Source organism: Lepus europaeus, chromosome 7 (assembly GCF_033115175.1).
Source record: "Lepus europaeus isolate LE1 chromosome 7, mLepTim1.pri, whole genome shotgun sequence".
Classification (NCBI taxonomy): Eukaryota; Metazoa; Chordata; class Mammalia; order Lagomorpha; family Leporidae; genus Lepus; species Lepus europaeus.
The window spans coordinates 63,916,054-63,939,679 of record NC_084833.1 but is presented as its reverse complement, the minus strand read 5'-3'; the positions used below and the strand labels follow the sequence as shown (position 1 = coordinate 63,939,679).

The 23,626-nt window shown below is 54.3% G+C and overlaps 1 protein-coding gene across 2 annotated transcripts; it reads left to right on the top strand.

Moving 5' to 3' along the window:
• Positions 1-2,426: 2,426 nt before the first annotated feature.
• On the top strand, positions 2,427-11,464 carry KCNE3 (potassium voltage-gated channel subfamily E regulatory subunit 3). Of its 2 annotated transcripts, XM_062198252.1 has the most exons (3): positions 2,427-2,491; positions 7,360-7,509; positions 10,620-11,464. In XM_062198252.1, the coding sequence occupies exon 3, from the start codon at positions 10,659-10,661 to the stop codon at positions 10,974-10,976; it is 318 nt and encodes a 105-aa protein (XP_062054236.1). In that variant the 5' UTR covers positions 2,427-2,491; positions 7,360-7,509; positions 10,620-10,658; the 3' UTR covers positions 10,977-11,464. The 2 variants fall into 2 exon arrangements, with proteins under 2 accessions (XP_062054236.1, XP_062054237.1); XM_062198253.1 differs by lacking the exon at positions 2,427-2,491 and having other exon boundaries at positions 7,350-7,509.
• Positions 11,465-23,626: the final 12,162 nt, after the last annotated feature.

The following is a 23,626-nucleotide window of genomic DNA, read 5'->3' as shown; positions in this document are numbered from 1 at the left end:
AGAGACGGAGGCCAAGGGGAGCTAGGGTAAAACACGGGGAGTGGCAGTGCTGAAAAGCTGCCTGGACAGACAAATCCAGCAGGTTCTCAGAATGTGATCCTGCTGCGGGGGATGGTGAGCCTCCTGCCCGCCTTCCAGGCTCTCTCACTTGCCATCTCTTCTTGGACTTTCCCTTTTGTAGCCACCATTCATTCATTTAACAGATTCTTCCTGAAGTCTGCGCTGGGTGTGGTGCTGGGCTGACCCAGGGCCCACAGAGGGCTTATGCTGTGGGAATGGCGTCAACAAAGAAAGATGGTTCTAACACAGGATGGTGAGTGCTTGTTAGATGGAAGCTCCTGGAGCAGTTACTTTCAACAGCTGTAATAAACCATCCCCAGGGCCAGTAGCAGGTCGAGCCGCCGCCTGCAGTGCTGGCATCCCATGTGGGCACCGGTTCGAGTCCCTGCTGCTCCACTTCTGATCCAGCCCTCTGCTATGACCTAGGAAAGCAGTGGAAGATGGCCCAAGAGCTTGGGCCCCTGCACCCATGTGGGAGACACAGAAAAAGCTCCTGGCTCCTGGCTCTGGATTGGCGCAGCTCTGGCCATTGCAGCCACCTGGGGTGTAGAGTCAAAATCAAAACGGAGTGAGTATGGCTAAAAGCTAATTGCAGACCTCTTGCTTCTGTACATATTAGCTTTGCTTGCCAATGGCTAAGGGTGTATCTTGTGAAACTATGTGGGCCCAAATTCCCAAGAACTAGGTTGACAGAAATGTGTCCTTCACTGTTATCTTACAACCATATCTTGGATCTGTTATTGGGCTTGTTATTGTTAACTGTTATCTTACAACCATATTCTGTTTTCTTTTTATTGTTCACTGCATACCAAGGGTTTGGTTTGAAATTGTGAGCCCTAGTGGACAGAATACTATAAAAAGCTGTGTAACTCGCTGTTGGGGGCTGCACTCTGGTAAGGAGTGTCGGTCCTGGTCGGTAGCCTTGCCCCTCATTTTCAATAAAATTCATGGGTGATTGTCATGGGTTTTTGTAATATTTCAATTTAGCTGACGAGTGGATGCAATAAGGGAGTGAACCAGGGGATGGAAGACCTCTCTCTCTCTCTCTCTCTCTCTCTGCTGCCTCTCTGTGACTCTGCCTTTCAAATAAAATAAATAAATCTTAAAAAAAAAAATAAAAAGAAAAAAGAAACCATCCCACAAAGTCAACACAAGGCCCAAGGGCAGGATCTGGGAAGGAAGGCAGGCTGAGCCAGGGCTGTTTCCCCAAGGCTGCCTTCAGCAAGCCTTTGCATCAGATGACTTCTTTGAGGAAGAGGCACAGCAGGGTCCAACGCGTAGCACAGAAGTAAGGCGTTTTGTACAAAACGCCCATCTAACGGCAGGGCTCTGAAAAGGCAACCCCCCACCCCCACCCCCAGAGTCTAGATTCTGAGACGGAGGGTTCCAGCCCCTGATATCCTGGACCCGGTTTTGGTTGGCAGGGTTGAGAGCAGGCCTGGGTTTGTTATTAGTCACTGGGAGGTGAGGCTGGAGGCTGCCAGGGGGCTTTGGTAGAGCCCGGACAGCCCACTGCTGGCCATTCCCCTGCCCCCAGCCTCCTGGCCCTGGTTTCCCAGCTGTGGCAGGCTGCTTGTCTTCTGCAGCCTGCAATGTCACCAGTAAGGAAGCAACCATTGGCATGAGGACCTGGCGGCAGGAAAGTCAAGCGTGTTCTGGGGTAGCGAGCACTAAGCTGTGACCTCAAACAGGGCCACCAGTCCCCCGTGTGCTGGAGCTTAGGAGGGCGCTGTGGGTGCATTTTGAGTCTGACCTCAGCCACCGACTTGGTTGGTGAGAGCCGGGAACCGCCTCTGAGCCTCTGCAATTCGCCTGGAAAAGGGCGTTTCCGTGTTGGACTCAGGGGGTCGCTAATCGTTCGGGCTCTAAGGTCTCATCTGACCCCAGCTATAGGCCTGGGAAGCATGTGTGTGTGGGACTGGCCCCATCTCACAGCGAGGAAGCCAAGGGCCAGTGAAGGGGCACTGACTTGCCCACGGCCGCACAGGTGCAGCCACAGCCGAGAGACAGCAGAGCTAAGTGTGATCCCACCGCCCCCAGCGCTCAGCCTCCTTGGGGAGATCAGCCTCACGCCGCGCTGGCTCAGCCCAAGCGGGAGCCAGGAGCCTTGGGTCTCAGGTCCAGGAAGCAGGCGCTGCAGGGGACGGAAGGGAGCCCACAGCAGGGTGAGGCCGGGGAGCTGGGCGGAGGCGTCCAAAGCCAGCCCGGGAGCAGTGGGTGTGTTGGGGGCCGGGCAGGGCCGGGGAGGGGACGCCCTCGGGGAGAGAAAAGGGAGCGCAGAGCCCCGAGGGCACGGGGCGGTGCTGGGCGCCCGGGGCAGCGCTCCGGGGCCGGCAAGGCGCAGAGGCGTGCAGTTCCCCGGGCAACCCCGAGCAGGGGGCGCAGTGTCCACCCAGCAGGCGGGGCGCCCGCCTCGCAGCCTTGCAGAGAGGTAGGTAAGGCGCACCCTCAGGGGTGGGAAGGCTGGCGAATGCGGGGTCTTCCCATCTTCCTTCCGAGGGCCAAGGCGCCTTCTCCTGGAACCTGCGACCGGAGCTGGGGGCGGCTCAACTACGGAGCCCACGCTCCCCGGGCGAGCGCCGGGACCCAGGGCGGCACAGGCAGTGGAGGGGCGGGGAGGCTGGGCCCCTTGCACGCCCAGCCGGGAAATCATCGGAGCTTGAGCCGGTTGCTCGCGGGCTCTGGCATAACCACACATAAGTGCCTGCACGCCCATTGGCACGCAAGCGAACACCTGCCCTGCAGGTCCCTGTGCGCACGCGGAAATGACCCTTGGGGGCCCCCGCGCCGGCTTCTTGCTGCGCAGAGCCGACGGCACCAGGTCCGACCCAGTCCCAGGAAAACCGGAGGACTCCCAAAGGCATCCCTTGCTCTTGGCAACACAGGCCTGGCTGGGGGTCCGGAGGAAGAGTTCAGGTTTACAGGCTGCAAACCTGAGCCAGCCGCCCGCCTGTCCTCGCCTTGGGCTTCCCTTTCCTGCGAAATGGGCGTCCTGCTCCCCGACATAGCCCCATGGGGCCCGGGAGTCCCTTGTTGGAGAATACATGAGTTCAGCCCTTCGGTGAGTAGCTGCTCCTAATCCCCCTCGCTATTCCATCAATTTCCATAGGGGGCCACTGAGGCCCCGGGAGCACCAGGGGCAGACAGAATTAGAGCCCAGGTTCTTACTTGTAGCCCGGGACTCTCACCTCTTCATGGGTGCTGTAAATGTCCAAGCGGCTAGCCCCTTCCTGGTGTGCAGCCCCAGCCCACTGCAGGAGACCCCTGCTGGAGGCATGGAAACTGCTGCAGGCTTCCTTCTTGGCTCCTGGAGAGGACAACCAACCAGGCTCTCCATCCCTACCTCTCTCCATGCATTTCCAACCATGTTTCTATCCAGAAGCCTCACATGTGGGAGCTCAAAATGCCTAAGAGGGCACAAGCTAAACCCCATGTTACCGATGAGGAAGAACGAGGCTCAGGGTGCAGAAGCGGCTTAACCAGGACACACCCTGGATGCCCTGGCCAAACAGGGTGGAGAGGCAGCTCCAACACTCTGTATTCTGCAGGCCTTGGGACCACAGAGGGTGCCCCTACATGGTGAGAAACCTCAGGGATGGACAGAGAGGGTGGGCCACAGGCAGGTGCTGAAGAAGGTAAGTGTTTCCAAAAATTGAGAAAAATGCCAAGACCCTCAGCCCTCCACCCCGACCCTGCCTTTTTCTGAGGATAAGGAGAGCCTGGGTGGGGAGGGGGCACTTAGGAATGTTCTCAGTAATGTGGGGGTGGGGAGAATGAGACAGAGGGCAGTAGTGGGGGCAGCCTGCCCAATCATTCTCTTACATAGCACGTCCCCACCTGTGGTTTCTTCCAGTTCTTGCCTACGATAAGCAGCACAGGGGTAATTATCCCCGTCTCAGGGTGAGGTTCAGAGGGAATGAATGCAGGGCTCAAGGCCACGCACCAAGCGTGCAGCCAAGACTGGAGTTGTGAACGGCACCGCTGAAAGGCTAAGGGAATTGGACCGAGTGTGTGCGGCAAGCCACACCCTGGGCAGGAACATAGGGTAGAGGGTTGCAAAGCCATTGCTGGAGTTTTGGGGCCAAGAATGTTTGCCCTTTGGATTAAATGGGGTGCAGGTGCAGGGAGCGTCTGGGCTCCCCAAGGCGGCGTAGACTTCCTCCTCGCCTAACCCTCCTCACCTGAGCAAGCCGGCTGCTTTTCTTTGAGCCTCCCTTTCCCAGACCAAATGGAATCTGCCCTGAGGTTGCTTTCAAAAAAAAAAAAAAAAAAAAAATAGTGTTGTGGGCTGTTCTCATGACTCTGTGCAAGCACTGCAGGAGGCGTACCATTACAGAGGCGGCACTGATCCATTCATTCTTGGGTGCTTTATATGTGCTCAGGCCTGGAGAATAAAGAAATGTGTGAAGCACAGGTCGTTGTTCTGAGGCCTCGGACACACGGTTAGTTTAACAGGCGTATGCATACCCACGCTCATGCGCACACAGACATATACATGCACAATGTCAATACAGCACACTGTTCTGATAGGATTTTGTGCAAAGCACTTTGGGATAGGCAAGGGGGAGAGACCAGCTTGGCAGGGAGTATGGAGGAGAGTGGCTCAAGGTGGAGGTGTGTGGAAGTGACGCTGGAACTGGATCTCTGAAGGAGCAGGAGATGGCTGGGCAGATAAAGAGTGGAAGGGAATGATCGCCTTTGCATGAGCAAAGGCAGGAGGTGTGTGAGTGTGAAGCATGGCTGGAGAGTGGCCTGTAGCTCTGAGTCCTGGGGAGAGCTGAATAGAGCCAGGGCCAGTGGCCAGGGCACGGCTAAAGGAGTCTGGATGACAATGAGAGGAGTTTAGACCTCATTCTGCAGGCAGCAGGGAGCTGACAGTAGAAGGGGACACCTGGTTTCTGGTCCCAGGCTGCAGCTGTGAGCCCTTGAGCAAGTGATTGCTCTGGGTGGAAGTGGTCTCTGCTTTCCACTACTCAAAAGAAGGGGCTGCACCAACCACATGATCACCAAGTTCCCTTCCAGCTCAGGGTCTGTTCCCGTGTCTCCCTCCCCGCAGATGTCCTGGCCTGCTCCTTCGGCCCCTCTCCCACCGCAGCAGTCCGCCAGCCCGCAGTGGTGGTGAGACGGCCTCGTGCATCCCACGCATGCTCATGGTCCAGGAGAATGAGCCTCACTCCTGCAGGGCCCCGGGGCAGGTCTGGAGCAGAAGGGGCCCTGGAGGAGAGACGTGAAGGAAAGAGAACGCGTCCTCCAGAGCTGACCCATTTCCTTTTGCCCTGGGCCCCGGGCCAAGATCGTCCAGAGTCTGCAGGCAGGGGTGGCATTAGAGGAAGTGGTGCCCCCTGATTCAGGGAGGCTGTGCTTGGGGTGACATGAGCTCAGATGAGAGGGAACGGTGCACCAAGTGGCCCCCGGGGACCTGGGTGCTCATGCACGCTCCGCTACTCACCTGCTGCGTCATTTTGGACTGTGCACTTCCCCTCTGTGACCTTCGTTCTGGATCGTTTGTGAAGCCCCTTTCATGGGTAGGCATTTCACCTCGTGGTTAAGACTCTGCTTGCGATGCTGGCCTCCCATATGGGAGTGCCTGGATTCGGTCCTGGCGCGGCTTCTGATTCCCACTTCCTGCGAATGCAGACCCTGCCTCAAATAGTTGGGTCCCTACCGCTCACGTGCAAGGCCTGGGCTAAGTTCCCAACTCCTGCTTTAGCCTAGCCTAGCCTAGCCTAGCCTAGCCCGGGCTTTGGAGAGTGAACCAGCAGAAGGGAGACCTTTCTCTCTCTCTCTCTCTCTCTCTCTCTCTCGTTCAAATACAAAATAAAATAAATAAGTTCCTTTCAACTTGCTCAGCAACTGTTGACCTTCCTTTCTGATTTGTATCCCCTGTCTCAAGGTGAGGTCTCTCTGGGGCAGGAGCTGTGTGCGCCCCCTCCCAGGGGCGTCTCACTCAGTGCATCGCCTAGAAAGGGAAGCCAGGGAGTCCAGAGGGGCTCTGCCACCCCTGACCTGGCAGCCGGGGCAGTTCATAAAGAACCAGCCTGTCCCCTCCCGACCCAAACAGGATGCCCTTGCACCTCCCGGCCCTGCCCCCACCCAAACTCAGCTCCGCGGCCTCTTTCCTCCTCCCATCAGAACCGCAAACATCCGGGTCAGTCTGGAGTGGCTCTGCGGGAGGACCTGAGGGATGAAAGGGCTTGGGAACTTCTGTTCCCTTCCCTGAACCCCTCCTCTTTGGTCTTGTCCTCTGCGTTACCCCCTGCCCCCACTTTCTGCTCAAAACCTCTCTCCTCCCCAGGCCAGACCCCTGGGGCAGGTGAGTTGTAAAGAGGAAACCCAACACGTCAACCCATCCAGGGCTCAGTTTATGGAGGCTGGGATGTTAGGGGTCAGCCAGGCCCAGGTGCAAGAGTGTCTTAACCCACAGGGAAGAAATCTTCAGCCCTCTCTGTCTGGGGGTTTGAGGGGCTCTTTCTAGAGCCCCTCCCACTGCCAATGGGATCACCCAGCCTCTACCTCCCCTCCCCTGGCAGCTTGGTTTTGTGACGGCCACCATCCAGGCTGCTACAGCTGCCTGCAACCCCTTTGTTTTGTAGATGCGGACAGAACCACAGGCCCAGAAAGGGGAAGTCACACCCACAGTCACACAGGTGGCCGCTGAGCTGACAGCTCCCTGCGTTTCCATTCGCTGTACAGTGAGGGCGGGCGTTGGACTCAGTGGGCACAGAGCCCCTTCCAGCCTCTGCAGGAGCTTTGAATCTCCATGACAAACCCATGCTGCACCTCTGGGGGGCACTTCAAGAAGTTCAAGGAAAATGGAATTAAGAGATACATTTACTTTGAGGCAAAAAAATTCAAAATCTAGTTTTGTCACAGGTGCATTTCCCTGAGCTGTGGACTGTCATTCGATCACGCCCATCACCCCCTTAGGTTTCTAAAAGGCTCTTGCTAAGGTACCAGCACTTTGAAAACAAGGACTGTTCCAGGCTGCAGATGTTAACTTGTAGCTGAGCAGGAGTCCACACGGTACATCGAGGTCTCTCATAAAGTCCCCCCAGTTAAAACATTGTCAGCCTGGAAGTGGGGCCAGCAGTCGGAGGCCCCAGGGCCACGGCACAGTTCCTATGACTGCAACCCTGGGCTGCTGTGACCCAGCTGCAGCAGGAAGAGCAGGCGAATTGGGAGGGGTCAGCGGAGCCTGTGGCAAGACTGTTGCACAACGCCTGGGTGATCTACCCCGGAACTGAAGTTCATTCTGTGTGACGGGATCCTTCCTCTTCTGCCTCCTTCCCTGGTTGCCAGCTCTGGGCCTTCCCAGCTCCAGATGCCAATACTGAGACCCCAGAGGTGCGCACGGAGATCCTGTAGAGGTTAAGGGGCTGAGGAGCGTTGGAGCACCCACCAGGAAGTTCCTGAGGCCCGCTCCGAGCCAGCGAGTTTGCCTGCTGCCCGGTGAGTTTTCCAGATGGAGATCGCCCTCACTCTATCCTGTCAGTTGAAACCTCTCGCCAAGGATAGTTAAGGAAACTGGTGCTGGCGACTGCCCTGGGAAGGGGGGCTCCAGCTGCATTGTGGGTGCTGCTTCCATTGTGTTTTCTATGTAGATTAGCTTCTCAAAACAAAAAATTAAAATTTCCTTCAACATAATAAAAGTATATGCTCATAGCAGGCCTGGAGTAAGGCTGAGCAGGGATGATCCTTTTATTTTATTTTTTAACGATTTATTTGAAAGACAGAGAGAGAGAGAAAGTGAGCTATCTTCCATCTACTGATTCATTCCCCAAATGATTGCAATGTCCAGGGCTGGGCCAGACCAAAGCCAGGAGCCAGGTGCTTCTTCTGGGTCTCCCACATGGGTGCAGAGTCTAAGGACTTGGGCCATCTCCCACTCCTATCCCAGGCACATTAGTAGGGAGCTGGATTGGAAGTGGAGTACCCACTGCATCTTTTAAAAAGATGATTATCTTTTAAAAAAAGTTTTAATTGTGGCAAAAAGCAATAGGATAAACTATACCATCTTAACAGTTTAAGAATACAGCTTGGGGCCAGCGTCGTGGTGCACTAGGCTAATCCTCTACCTGTGGCGCTGGAATCCCATATGGGCACCGGTTCTGTCCCAGTTGCTCCTCTTCCAGTCCAGCTCTCTGCTGTGGCCCGGGAAGGCAGTGGAGGATGGCCCAAGTGCTTGGGCCCTGCACATGCATGGGAGACCAGGAAGAAGCTCCTGGCTCCTGGCTTTGGATCGGCACAGCTCCATCCGTTGCGGCCATTTGGGGAGTGAACCAACGGAAAGAAGACCTTTCTCTCTGTCTCTCTCTCTCACTGTCTGTAATTCTACCTGTCAAATAAATAAATAAAAATCTAAAAAAAAAAAAAAAAAAAGAATACAACTCAGTTATGCTGTGTTCACATTGTGCAGCAGATCTCAAGTTAGAACTTTTAATGAGAGAGAGAGAGAGAGCACTTGAGTGTTCCCATCCACTGGCTCCCTCCCAGATGCCTGCAATGCACTCAGCCCAGGTCTCCCTCATGGGTGGCGGCGGCAGGAACCCCATCACTTGTCTCCCAGGGTCCACATTAGCAGGAAGCCAGCATCAGGAGCTGGAGGTGGGAATTGAACCCAGGCACTCTGATGTGGAAAGCAGGTGTCTGAACTGCCATCTTACTTGATTCCAAACCTTTTCATCCTGTGAAATGGAAACCCTATACCCAATCCATTTTGTAACAACTCCTGGTGATTTTTTTTTTTTTTTTTTGGTGGACGGGTGAGAAAACTGAATCCCAAGTAGGGCAAGTGAATTATTTCCCTTAAAGCAGGCTCCTCTGGACACTCAGCTTCTCTCCGTCATCTACTCGCAGAATTACTGGAGGCCCCTTCGCCCTCTGGTCCTCCCATTAGCTATTCCCTCCCCAAGACACACCTCACATTCATCATCCCCTCAGCCCTGCTCTGCTTCTGGAACATCAACACTTTCAAGATCCTTGTAACCCCGCCCCCTGCCTCCACGTGCGTCCCCTCCATCAGCCACAGTGATCTTTCCAGCACAGAGCTGATCGTTCCGGGCGCCCACTTCTACCACCACTCCGTGGCTCTTCTGCAACGTCAGGATCAAGTGCCAGCCCCTGGGCGTGGCCCCCAAGGGCCCCACCCTGTGGTCCCCGCTGGCCTCTCCTGCCTTAGCTCCCCATTCACTGTACACGCCAGCTTCCTCATGCTACTCTCCACCCTTCTAATTTTGTGTGCGTTCTTGCCTTTGCTCGTTCCTCTGTTTCCTTCCTGGGCCTTCCTGCCTCCTGAGAGCTCCGACTCAAAGGCCTCCATTGCCGTAAGCGCTCTGAGCCCTGGTTAGAATTCGCCGCTTCTTTTATGCTGCAGGAGCTCCTGGTTTGTACCTGGCATCACAGTGGAGCTGGTGTTGAGCCTGCGTGCAGGGCCTCGGTCTGGGCCTCCCTGAGAGCCCAGCATGGAACTCGGCTGGGACCCGTGGTGCACGGTGGCTGGTGACTGCTTCGCTGAGGCATTCATTTCATTGTGCTGCTGCTACTTACCATTGGACCATGAGAGGGAAGAAGAAACCACACTTTAAAAAAATAATTAATTAACTAATCAAGTTATTTGAAAGGGACAGTGTCAAAGAGAGGGAGGAAAAGCCAAGGGGGAGGGGAGATCTTCCACCTACTGGTTCACTCCTCCAATGACCACAACACTCGGGGCTGGGCCAGGCTGAAGCCAGAAGCCAGCAATTCCGTCCTGGTCTTCCACGTGAGTGGCAGGAGCCCAAACACTTGGGCCATCTCCTGCTGCCTTCCCAGGTGCAGTAGCAGGTAGCTGGATTGCAAGCGGAGCAGCCGGGACTTGAACCAGCACATAGTGATGTCGGCATTGCACGTGGTAGCTTTACCCACTGTGCCACAATGCCTGCCCCAAGGCACACATTTCTTACAAGTACGGTTGCAGATGAGAACCTGTGCCTCGTGGGTCTTAACTCCGTGAGCCCTTGCTCTTTTCCCCTCCCCTATCCAGACAAGATGGCCCAAGTCCCGGATGGCAGAAGGCCCCAAAGTCTTGCATGAGAGTGTGGACCAGTCCTGGCTGATACCCCAAGTTCTGCGTTCAAAGTACTCTGCCAAGAGTTGGCGTGGGCATGGAAGGGGCTCTAAGCTGGCCTCTGAAGAAGGCCCCCTGTCTTTGCTTGACCACTAATATTCTCTGTGGTCACGGGCAAGCCACTGATAGGCTCTGGCCTCAGTTTCCCCATGAATAAAATGGAAGGAGTTAGACGAAGTGCCTCTAGCCTAAGAATCCGAATCCTAGAAAATAGAGTCCTAGGGGCTCCCTTGGTGGGGGTGGCCCTTATTCCACAAGTGTTGATGGATCACCCAATCAGTGCTTTTATGCAGCAGTGAGTGACGCAGGCACAGTCCCCGCCCGTTGAGCACGTGGACCAGAGAGAAGACAGACAGACAAATAAATGACCAAACTCTGGGGCTGGGATTGCAGCTGGGCTCTGAGCGCTGCCGCTAACAGAAGCTTGTCGTCTCTCTCTGCTCTCGCTCTACAGCCTCCTAGGATTCCTCGGCCCCCCTCAACTTCTGCTGCTATGGAGGCCACCAACGGGACTCAGGCCTGGTACGAGAGTCTGCACTCTGTGCTCAAGGCTCTGAACGCCACTCTGCACAGCAACCTGCTCTGCCGGCCGGGACCAGGGCCAGCACCAGGGCCAGACAACCAGACTGAGCAGCGGCAGGCCAGGCTGCCTGGCCGGGACGACAACTCCTACATGTACATCCTCTTCGTCATGTTCCTGTTTGCTGTCACCGTGGGCAGCCTCATCCTAGGATACACCCGCTCCCGCAAAGTGGACAAGCGGAGTGACCCTTACCATGTGTACATCAAGAATCGGGTGTCTATGATCTGATGTCGGGGAGGGACAGCAGACGATCGAGACACCGGCTGACTTGTCTTTCAGGGCCCCCCCGAACCCAGCTGTGGACCGCGGCAGCCCTGAGTGTCCCTCTCTGTATGGCCAACAGGACACAGAACTACAGGAAGCCACCACTGGGGTGGGAGCCGGGGGACCGGCATATCTGGGCTTTGTGGGCAGGTGTTTTTTTCCAGGCCAGGAAGACTTTATAAACAGTGGAAACCCAGGAACAAACACAAAGAGCTACCAAAAGATGAGGACCAACAAGGGGTCCAATGGCTGGAGCAATGGGAGCCTAAGGTTGGAGGACAGACGGGGAGGGCTGTAGCCAAGGAAACAGGAAAATGTGCCAGGGACACATGTGGGCGCATGCGTGTGTGTGTGTGTGCATGTGTGTGGTCTTCAACAACTATGAGAAACGTGATGATTATCCCAGGTAGGAAAGCAGAATAGTGTTATCGACACTGAGTCTCCATTTTATGTTTTCAACCTGCTGAACCTTTGTGATTCTCCCCACCCCCCATGAAGAAAGCAGGGCAAAGAAAAGGGGCAGAATTGCAGTGATGCCACAGTCACGGCCTAGGGGCTCTGGTCTTCCTGCCTGGTGAATTTTAAAGGTGTGCCACTCACGAGGGGGTCCAGGCCAGAAGCTTACACAACCCTGAAGACCCTCTCTATGAAAAAGTTCTAAATTACTTTGCCTTAAATATCACAAAAATTTCACCACCATGTTAATGTGTTGCTAGAGCCCTTCCTAGGTTAAGAAGGAGCCCGCACAAGTGCAGGACCCTGAATATTTTTGTTTTGTAAACATGTATTTGAGTGGGGGGATGGCACTGTGGCATAGTAGGCTAAGCCTCCACCCACAGCGCTGGCATCCCATATGGGTGCCAGTTTGAGTCCTGGCTGCTCCACTTTGATCCCGCTCTCTGCCATGGCCTGGGAGAGCAGTGCAAGATGGCCCAAGTGCTTGGACTCCTGCACCCGTGTTGGAGATCCAGAAGAAGCTCCTAGCTTCAGGCCAGCCCATTGTGGCCTTTTGGGGAGTGAACCAGCAGTTGGAAGATCCCTCTCTCTGTCTGTAACTCTGCCTCTCAAATAAATAAATCCTTTTAAAAAAAAATGTACTTGAGGGGCCGGCGCCGTGGCTCACTTGGTTAATCCTCCTCCTGCGGTGTCGGCATCCTATGAGGGCGCCGAGTTCTAGTCCCAGTTGCTTCTCTTCCAGTCCAGCTCTCTGCTGTGGCCCAGGAAGGCAGTGGAGGGTGGCCCAAGTTCTTGGGTCCCTGCACCCGCATGGCAGACTGGGAGGAAGCACCCGGCTCCTGGCTTCGGATCAGCATAGCCCCGGCCATAGCGGCCATTTGGGGAGTGAACCACCAGAAGGAAGACCTTTCTCTCTCTCTCTCTCTCTCTCTCTCTCTCTCTCACTGTCTATATCTCTACCTGTCAAATAAAAAAAAAAAAAAAAGGGAAAAAATGTGTTTGAAAGGCAAACACACACACACGCACACAAATTTCCATCTGCAGGTTCACTCACCAAATGCCTGCATTGACCTGGGCAAAGCCAGGAGCCAGAAACTCAATCCCGCTCTCCTATGGGAGTGGCAGGAACCCAATGACTTTTTTTTTTTTTTAAGATTTATTTTATTTATTTGAAAGACAGAGTTACAGAGAGGGGTAGAGACAGAGAGAGAGAAGTCTTCCATCCGCTGGTTCACTTCCCAGATGGCTGCAATGGCCAGAGCTGCGCCGATCCGAAGCCAGGAGCTAGGAGCCTCCTCTGGGTCTCCCACGTGGGTGCAGGGGCCCAAAGACTTGGGCCATCTTCTACTGCTTTTCCAGGCCATAGTAGAGAGCTGGATGGGAAGTGGAGCAGCCGGGACTAGAACCGGCACCCATATGGGATGCTGGCGCTTCAGGCCAGGGCTTCAACCCAGTGTACCACAGCGCCAGTCCCTGGAACCCAATGACTTGAGTGATCATCAGTGCCTCCCAGGGTCTGCATTAGCAGGAAGCTGCAGTCAGCAGCCAGAGCTGGGACCGCACCCTGGTGCTTTGGTGCAGGATGCTGGTGTCTTCACTACGACCTTGCCTGCTAGGCTGACGGCCTGCCCAGGGGCCCAGAATGTGTGCTCATCAGCACCGAGGGTCACTGCCTCTTAGCCACATCACGGGGCCCCTCCCAGCCACGTCTCCAGTCACAGAGGCTTCACCACCTCTAACGTAGCTGCTTCTATTTAAGTCGAGTTCTGCGGCCATTCTCTGATCCAAGTTGAAATCTGCTTCTAGCAGATGATAATCACGCCCATAAGACTATCACAATAAAAGCAGAGTGACAGGCAGGCTCCACAGAACGAGAACCGGCCCTCACTGCACCGCCAACGTGGTGTGAGCTCAGGCTGGGCGCTGCTCTCCCTGCCCGTCCCTCTTTGGCACGGCGGAATAGGCTGGGGGTCTCTCCTAGGGCTCTGTCGGTTCTGATGTTGCAGGTTTCCTGTGCATTAGGCTGGACTGTGTGCATTCCCTGCGCTCGCTGGGCTGGGCACAAGCAGTTCCACGTGGTTCAAGCTGATGCATGCAGTGTGGCTGGTGGGTGCTTCATGAGTTATTGGCCCCAGATCCCAGGCTGGAACCGCCCACGGGTCTGCCTGTCTGATTGCAATGGGTTGGGGGTGAGAATCTCCAGGTGATCCCCGCCAGCCCATTGAGATATACATGTTAGCGTGCAGCAAAACTCAGAGAACATCAGGAAAGCTATTGTCTCTGAGGAATAGGCTCATGGGTGACTTTCCCTTTCCACATCATAGACTGATGGACTAATGTGACTTGTGTGATATGTGGATGGGGGTGACGCTGACTCCACTTGTGCAAAAAATAAATGCCCGTGAGCTGTTCTGTTGGCTCCCTCAGATCTGTGCTCGGGCCCTTCCCCATCTCTTCCTAAGGGAGAAGGAGGGGGCCTCCCTACGGCGACGTGAGCTATGGGAAGACGGCAGACTGAGGAGGGCCGCAGAGACCACCCAGCCCTAACTGTCTAGTAGAACACGGGATGAGGCTGAGCCCACCAGCGACTGCAACGAGGGCTTTCAGAAGCGAGATGGACTTGGATTTAGGGGAGTCAGAGAGAGGGGGCACTTTGGCGGAGCTCTCAGAGGATGGACCCGCATGGACTGGGTGAATAGAAAGTTGGGGGCAGAAATGTCAGGGCTCCCCCCGGAGGGGGTAGGTTGGCTGGAGAGGTGGGGCAGGAAGCAGGTGTGGGACAGGGAAGGCTGCTCCGTGGCTCCAGGGGCCCGAGCTATGGAGGGGGCTCCTCTCCACCCAGAACTCACGCTCACAGAGCTTAATAATAATAACAACACATTTTGCTTGCAAACTACAGAAGCCCTTTGTGGATGAGCATAAGCAGGAAAAGGGGTTTAGGACAGGAGTGCGCACACAAGCTCAACAGAGGCACTGCAGGCCCTGGGATCTGTAACCACGACGGGGCTTCAAGACTGTGCAGAGATAGAATAGGAAGATACATTTAGTTTTGAAGAAAAAACTAGAAATTATATATAGCGAGTGGTCTTCTTAAAAGCTCATGGAAAATGTATATTATGAAAAAACTATGCATAGGTCTCAGGTTTTGGGGCACCCAAATAAGCTTATCTTTTAAGATCTAGATGCACAGCCTCTTGAAGTACCCCCTCATTCTGGTCTGGATTCCCAAACAAGCTCAGCATATCTCAGTACTGAGAGTTCAACTCAAAACGTCGTAAGATTTTAAGGGAGTATAATGTAAACACCCGAATATTCCATGATGTGGTCACTCCTCTCAGGCCCGTCCCCCAGCTCTGCCCCCTCCAACTGTCTGGAAGCTCTATCCACTACCCCAGAATCCCACTAGCCCAGTATCGCACGCAGACCCTAGGCTCTTTGTACAATTCTGCCCTCTGCTGGCCAAATCCCAGCACATCGCCCTGAGCCCTCAAGGCAAAACTTCAACAGATAGAAGTTATTTATTGAGCGCCTACTAGGTGCTAAGAACACTTGAATAAATAAGCAGACCAAGAACACCCAGCAGTATGAAAGAGCTTCCCTTTGCATCAGATGCTGGTCTAATGGTTTAGACACTGTGACAGCCAGCTTTTAAAGCCCTCACAGTGACCCCATGCTGTAGGAATTCCTGACAATGGCTTATAAAAGGGCTCATTTGGTCTTTTTTAAAATTTAAAGATTTTATTTGAAAGGCAGAGTTACAGAGAGGCAGAGGCAGAAAGAGAGAGGTCTTCCATCCACTGGTTCACTTCCCAGATGGCCTCAACGGCCGGAATTGCGTCGATCTGAAGCCAGGAGCCAGGAGCTTTTCCTGGGTTTCCCAAGTGGGTGCAGGAGCCCAAGGACTTGAATCATCTTCCACTGATTTCCCAGGCCATAGCAGAGAGCTGGATTGGAAGAGGAGCAGCCAGGACTTGAACCAGCGCCCATATGGGATGTCAGCACTGCAGGTGGCGGCTTTACTCAGTACGCCACAGCACCAGCCCCAACTTGTTCTTCATTGAGCACCATCACGTGCCCTCAGCCCACTTGAGGGCCTGTGGCATCGACAGGCACCATGGATCTGAGCAGTCCTTGGAAAGGAATGGGGCAGTGATTTGGGAAAATGAGAAAACGTGGATACCAGGAACCCATTGTTGGGTTCCCTGAGAGCGGAAGCCGAGGCAGGCGTTTGTTGATGGAGCACGCGTCGGGAAATGCCTGCCCTGGGAAGAGTGAGGTGGAGAGGAAAGGACAGGAGCCAAAATGTGTCTCCCTCAGGTCACGCCCAGTCCTTGGCTGGATCCACAAGGAGCTGTTATTTATGGCTGGGGCATAGACTGCATGGCAAAAGTACCGCCCCCTTGGGGCAAGGGATTGGCCTTTTGTGCCCCCAAATCCATCAGCAGGAGGCTGTGGGCCTCCCCTCCACCCCCAGCCCCAGCGGGATTGGCAGGAGGTGGCCTGGGGTAGGTGTGTGTAGGAGGTGGCAGCTGTGAGCTATTGCAGTGGGAGAAGGCTCAGCAGGGAGACACTGGGGGTGGGGGTGGGGGGTCGGCAGCAGCCTGGTCCCCAGCGAGGCTCTGAAGCTCAGTTGTCACCACGGGAATTGGTCCCACCTTTTGCCACTAACTTTCCTTCCCCATGGGGCTGCTGGCTGCTCCCGGGGCCTGTAACGTCCCAGGTGAGCTCGCAGTCAGCTGAGGCCAAACACCTGGGGAGCCAGGCAGCGCTGAGCCGGAGGCAGCTAATGCTCGCTCGGGGCATCTGCTGAAGGGGGACCGTGTGGGGCTTCATCAGCACCCACAGCAGCTGTTGGGGAATTAGAAGTGGAAGCAGAGTGCCAGGACTTGGGAGGTCTCCTGGTTTCAGTGACAAGAAACACCTACCAAATAAAGACCAGAGATAAGGGGCTGGCTGGCCTATGGCCACCTATACAGGCACCGGTTTGTGTCCTGGCTGCTTTACTTCCGATACAGTTCTCCACTATGGCCTGGGAAAGCAGTAGAAGATTGCCCAAGTGCTTGAGCCCCTGAACCCACAAGGGAGACCTGGAAGAAGCTCCTGGCTTAAGTCTGGCCCAGGCCCTGCCATTGCAGCCGTTTGGGGAGTGAACCAGCAGATTGAAGACCTTTGGGACTCTGCCTTTCAAATTAATAAATAAAAAAAAATTTTTTTTAAAATAAGATACCAAATAGAACCAAGCAGGAGCCCATGAGTTGAGTACCTGAAAGTGAGGGGAGCGGGGAGGGGGCAGACACTACTCTGGAAGAGCAGAAGCAGGATGGGCAGTGTTCATGGGCAATCTTCGGAGGGTGCTCCTACCCCTAGGCAGGATATGAAGCAGTGGTAGGATTTGCTTAGGTGGTGCAAAGGTGGCTCTGGGCCACTCAAGGAAACAGGACAGCAACTGTCACCTTCAACCTGTAGCTTCCCAGGTCATTCTGGTTGAAGCACTTCTGACTAGTGAGGAGAGAGAAGGAACCAGCGCCCAGGGCCACCGATGCGTTCCAAAGCTGCACTATTTCTCCTGCTCAGCTCCGTTGAGGAGGGCTTGGACAACATGGCCACGCTGGGTGCCTGGGGAGCTGGCAAACGAGGTGCCCGTTTGGACAGCCCGGTTCCCATCAAACGCCTGTCAGTAGGGAGGGAGAGAATGCGTTCTGATAGACAGCTGTCACCCTTGCTCGGCTCTCCCCACTGCCCCCACACAGGGCTGCTGCCCTGACTGGCTCTTGTTTTCAGGGGTGGGGGCTGGGAGCCTGCTGAGTGTAGCTAAGTCTGTCTTGGGAGTGTGCCTTGTGCTCTTTTTTTTTTTTCCTGGCACCCTGGAGTCTGGCCGGGCCTCTCCAGGCAATATCAAGATACTGGGTAAGGAGCAGGAGACATACACAAGCATGGTTTTCAGCCAACCTTTTTGTAGAAAAAAAAAATAGTCCTTTTTCATGTGCAACTAAGAAACTAGGATCTGCCTGGATGAAACCAGAGAGCCCACGTGTGGTTGTGTTTGGACGGTGATGGAGCGTGGGCTCCTGGGAGCAAGGCAGTCAGGAACTGGTGAGCAGGTAAGAAAAAGGGAATGAAAATGAGAGTTCGAACCTTGTGCTGGGCAGTATCCTGGAGGCGTCACCCCACCCCGCCGGTCTGCAGCAGGGACACAAAGCGTGGTTCAACTCCACACAGCATCGCAGAGGCTCTGGTTGAACCTCATGGTTAGATCCTTCCTTTGCCCAACTCCTACCCTCGCTTTCTTGCTCATGTATTTCCCGGGCACATGCCCCCAAAATCCTTCTGCAGGCAACTCTCCAGCTCAGCCTGCTTCCCAGGAATCCATCTCTCCCTAGAGAACTGTGTCCCAGCGCTGAGCCTGGCCATGGCAGAGGGATGGGAAGACAGACCATAGATGGAGGAAGTTAGTGGTTTCAGCAAGACTGTGGTGCTGATGGTTTTTAGTCCTTAAGTAAGAACTAGCCACTAGATGGCGCCACACTACAGCTCTACCGCTCTGCAGCCACTACAGCCTTTTGTCTTTGAGCTGGCGAGCACCTAGCATAGTACTTACTCTACACTAGGAGGGGGAAATGTCTGCTTCCTTCTCTTTTACTGTTCCAAGGACACCAGCATCCTAGGTTGTTCCAATATCCTAGCACCAGGGCCCCTGTGCCATTACCTATCCTAAACTTACTCCCGTCAATCAAGGCTTTTCCAAAACCTGTTTGTTCCACCCATTGCTCTCTCTGCTCCTCAGGAGTTCTGAAGCTCTGATACATGAATTCCAAACAGTGGAGCGTACATAGGAATGGAGAGAAGCAGCAGCATAACCTGTCCAGTCCTGTGCTTTCCCCAGCCCTCTGCTGGGGTGCGTTTAGCCGGGCACGTGTTCAGAGGGAATGGGATTGGTACAGTCTGCCATTTCGGCAGTGCAGCAGATCAAGCACTGGTTTGAAGAACGAAATGGGTTGGTGTTGGCCTAACGCTGAGACACTCTTGAGGGCATTTGGGGGCAGTGATCCAGTGGATTAAAATTTTTCTCTCTCTCTGTCAGCAAAAATAAAGAACAAAACGATCTTAGAATCGTAGACTGTCCCAGCTGCTGGTCTAGTAGGGAGGACAAAAGCTTCAGAGCCAGATGGGCACGTGGCAATTCTGGATCTGCTATCCCTCCCCCCCCCCCCCCCCCCCGTAACCTTAAGCTATTTAACCTCTCTGAATGTCGGCGTCCACTTGTGTATTTGTAGCAGTGAATCTTAGGGTTCAATGTGGCTGCGTTAAGGAATGCCTGGAAAGCTGGAAAAGCATTATCTGGGGTGTGTTGTGGGAGCGTTTCCAGAGCAGGTTGGCCTGTGAGCCAGCATGGATGAGGTAGGGACCATCTCTGAGGGCAGGCACCATCCGACTGGCGAGGGGCCTATAGAGAAAAGGTGCAGAAGGCAAGTTGGATTCTTCCCCAAGAGCTGGACGTCATCTCCTGCCCTGGCCATCAGAACTCCAAGCTTTGGGACTTCGGGAATTACAGCAGCCACGCCCTCCCCATGTTCTCAGGTAGCTGAGGGTTCTACCATTAGCTTCGCAGGTACAGAGGCCCTTGGACCTGGACTGCCCCTGGACTGCCCCCTGCTCTGGGCATCCGGGCATCTTCAGCCTGAGGTTCACCTGTCACGGGACTTCTCAGCTGCCATAACCATGGCAGCTAATTTCTTTATTATTAAAGACTTATTCATTTATTTGAAAGTCAGAGTTACAGAGAAGCAGAGGCAGAGAGAGAGAGAGAGAGAGAGAGAGAGAGAGAGAGAGAGGTCTTCCATCTGCTGGTTCACTCCCCAAATGGCCGCAATGGCTAAAGCTGGGCCCATCTGAATCCAGGAGCCAGGAGCTTCTTCAGACTTCCCCATGTGGGTTCAGGGGCCCACATACTTGGGTCATCCTCCACTACTTTCTCAAGTGCATTAGCAGGGAGCTAGATCAGAAGTGGAGGAGCCAGGACTTGAACCAGCACCCATATGGGACGCTAGTGTTGCAGGTGGTGGCTTTACCCACTACACCACAGTGCCAATCCCCTAGCTAGTCTCCTAACGCATCCCCTTCTTGTGTATCTGTCTCCATCTGTATCTATCCCATTGCTCTGTCCCTCTGAAGGATGCTGTCTAACCCAGCGGATCACAATAATAGTAGACACACACTCTCAGTAGACTGATAAGAGGTTGGAGATAACTGGGCACGGGGCCAGCTATGTAATTTTCAGAGCCAGCACAAAGTGAAGTTGTGGAACCACTCATTCAAGCATCATTAAGAATTTCAAGATGGTGACAACAGAGTATTTTTAAAAAAGATTTATTTGTTAGTTTATTTATTTATTTGAAAGGCAGAGCTACAGCGAGAGGGAGAGATCTTCCATCTGCTGGTTCACTTCCCAGAAGGCCACAACAGCCAGGACTGTGCCAGGCTGAAGCTGGAAGCTAGGAACTCCATCTTGGTTTCCCCATGGGTGGCAGGGGCCCCCAAGCTCTTGGGCCATCCTCTGCTGCCTCCTAGGCACGTTAGCAGGGAGCTGAATGGGAAGCAGAGCAGCCAAGACTCGAACCAGCACTGACACGGGATGCAGATGTCACAAGCAGGGGCTTGAGCTGCTGCGCCCATGAACCCGGCCCTGCATCGGAGTGCGGAACCAAGCATAAAGCTTTTCAGCCCATGAGGCCGGATGGCATGTCCAGTGCCCAGCACACAGTAGGTGTGCAGTGGACTAACGTCCTTTCTTCTGTCTGGGTCATTGATGCTCTCCTTTTGCAGGTGAGGAAACCAAAGTTCAAAGAGGAAAAAAAAAATGCAAGTTCGTGGCACAGCCAAGGCCACCACCCAGGCTGCCTTTGCTCCCAGCCTCTCCCAAGTATGCTGTGTGCAATAACGACAGACATTCCATAAATAACCGTTTCCATCAACATCTCTGTAAAACACTGGGCCAGGGTTTAGACGTCTTTTGCAGGGCTGTTTCTAAATGCAACATGGATCCCCAAGACAGGGACACGATATGGAACATTTCCCCAGAGCGTTTGCTATGGAGTCCTTTCTAGGAGCGGATTAAATACCTCTTAGAACGCCTGCAGAATGGTGCTGCACACACTGCCCCAGGGCCACCGAAATGCTCATGGGTTTTGATCTGTGGGGCGTGGTTGCTCTTTTCTAAATTAGAAGCAAACACACTCCTCCCATCAACATCCCCATCCCGGCTGACTAGTGGGCCCGAGGATCCAAAAATAATGAAAACCAGATTCCAGGAAAAGCAGACTAAGTCACCCGCATTGCATCCAACAGGCAGATCCAACATGGCTGGGTCCCAGGAGGAGGAATACGGAGACAAAACATAAGCATGGCCCCCGAATTCCTTCCGCTCTGGGTAATATGCTCACAGTCACCGCATCACAAGAAGTTGAGAAATCGGGATTCTCGTCTCAGCTCCTCCGTTTGTTGGCCACTGGACCTAGACGGATTCATTGATCATTCCCTTACTTTCAACAAATACCAGCTGGCATCAAATGAATTCATCTCCCCCTTCTGTGACTGCCACCTGTTAGATATCATCCACAGCGCTTCTTCCCCAGGCCCTTGAGGATCTCTGCGCAACACAGTGTGCAAACCAGCAGACTGGGTGATCTCTACAATCCCTCGCAACGCCGACAGACTGTGATTCAAATTTACAGAGTTTTGCAACCACTCATCTGCACCTGTTAAGGAAGGACGTTGGCTCCCTGAGAACTTAGCTCCTCTTAATTCCCGGGAGACCCGGAGGGGGACCGACAGGCTGTCCCGAGGAGATGCCGGCTGGCCCAGACCTGCCTGGAGTTGCCGGTCCATGGAATCCGCCGCCTGCGATGTCGGGAAGGGAGAAAATACCCTCTCTCGCCCACCATCCTGCTCTGCTTTGTTACATGGGCTCTGGTCAGTATTACGCCCGTCAACTCAGAGTCTGCAATAAAGCAGTTTGTCAGTGCCTCATCGACGCCTCCCTATTTCCCCTCCACAAACTGCTGAGCGTGAGCCAGTGCTGGCATTCAGGTAGGGCTGCGCTGAAGCCCAGGAGCGAATCTGCATGACGTCCTGTGGAACTGGGACTCACTGCGCTTGGACTTTAAATAAAGAGTCTGTTCCCGGGTCCCACACTGCCTACTCCTCACTGGCCCGAGGATGGATTCCCTCCCAGGAGCGACCCAAAGCCCTCATGAAAAAAGCACATTTGGTGAACTGGACCCACGATGTCCCCATCTGGGTCCTCTAGGAAGCAGACACCAAGATGGAGTAAGGAGTGTGGGCAATGAGATGGGGGAAGACCAGAGAACAATACAGGGGTGAGGAGAGCGACCGAGCCCCATCCTGCGACGCGGGGCTGACACCTGGGAAAGCAGAGGGGTGCAGGGGGACCAGCAGCAGGAGCTCCAGACATGAGTGCCGCTCTGAGAGTCTCTGCCAGGCAGATGGGGGCAGAGGCCACCTAGCGGAGGACACAGAATGACCTGGCTGGGGAGGGTGGACAGGGCCGGCGAGGGTAAACGCTTCCGAAATTCTGGAAGTGCTGTAGCTGAAGGCCAGCAGCTAATTAAAGTCCCCCCAGCAGGCGTGGCAGCTGTGGGCACGCGCCTACCCCGTGTGGATTCACTATGCAGCCCCAACCTGCGCTCACACCGAGGCCTACCATGCACGTCTATTACAAATATCTGTGGAGTACCTGCAAGCCAGAGGGCTCGCACTGGATGCTGCAGCAGCCCTGCCCTCTCCAGAGACATGGCGGATGCTGCAAAGGGCTCCAGGTAGGATTTTATCACCATTATTGCCAACAACTGGCAGGTCTTAATAGCCTCCGTCATGTCTTAACACGATGTCAATCTCCTTAGGGAGCTCAGGGCAATTTGCAAAAAACATACATCTATGTCCTCTGGGGAGCTCAGAGCAGACTTTTAAAGGCTTACCACGCCGTCACTGGACGCTCCAAGGAGGGAGGAGCCTTTTGGTAGCATTGAAACTGGTCTGGCAGCCTGCTGGGTAGAGCAAGGGCGCGCCCCACCCCCCACCCACCGGATCCTGCCGGCCAGCGTTCAGGAATGGCTGAGAAGCAAGCCCAACACCTGTTGTGGCTCCTGGATGAGATTCAAAATTCGAGAAAGAGGAAGGAGGGGAGAGGTAGGAACTGGAAAAGAGGGACTTGCAGCCTGAAGGCTCTCTAGAACGCTGCCAAAATTCAGGCCAATCTATGCCTCGGCTGAAAAGAAAGTGGCAGGGGCAGAAAGAACCCTGGCGGTGACACCCAAGCTCTGCCTCTCACTCCCTGGCTGACCTTTGTCACCCAATGCCTCTCTGGGCCTGTGCTCCGTGGCTGCGATCTGCAAAGCTAAGGCAGGCACTCTGTAAAGTCCTTGCCCTTGAACGCTCACAGGATGTCAACAGCTTCTTTAAACTATCTCGGAAGAGCCTGCAGAGAGGCATGCAAGAAAGAGGGAGTTAGATGTAGAGAATGTCCTTGAACTCAGCAGGAATCAATAAGCAATACTGTAAACAACATACTATAATAAGCAGTCATATACGTGGCATAATGTCACAACCTGAGCAACCGTGCAAGCACAGTGACGGGCAGTAGAATGGGGTGTGGGGATGGGGGCCAGTGACATCGCTCAGTGGAGCTAATTTCAAGATCAAGACATCCAGGGCACGGAAATCCGACTCTGTTCTATCTTTATACAGAGGTACGGGTGATGGGGAGGGAGGGAAACAGCTCCACCTGTCAGCTGTTTTGAAAAGACCTGAGAGTCCCATATATCCCCTCTGCGCATGACCCCTGTTGTGAGTAGAGCAAGAAGATGCAATGGTTCTCGTTCTTTCCTGGACCCTCCTCCAGTGTTCCCTTGCAACAGCTCCCGCTCCTGTTCCCCTCTAAATCTGCGTCTGCTGTTTATTTTCACCGTGCATTTCTTCCAAGTCCTAATCTTTTAGGATTCTAGCAACAACTGAGTGGCATGCTCCCTTCTGCTTTATGTCTCCCACACACAGAAAAAGAAACACACACACACACCTGCAGACAAGGGAATGACATAATTGGCAGCCAATCACGAAAAGGCTGCAAATGCCCAGGCCTTCAG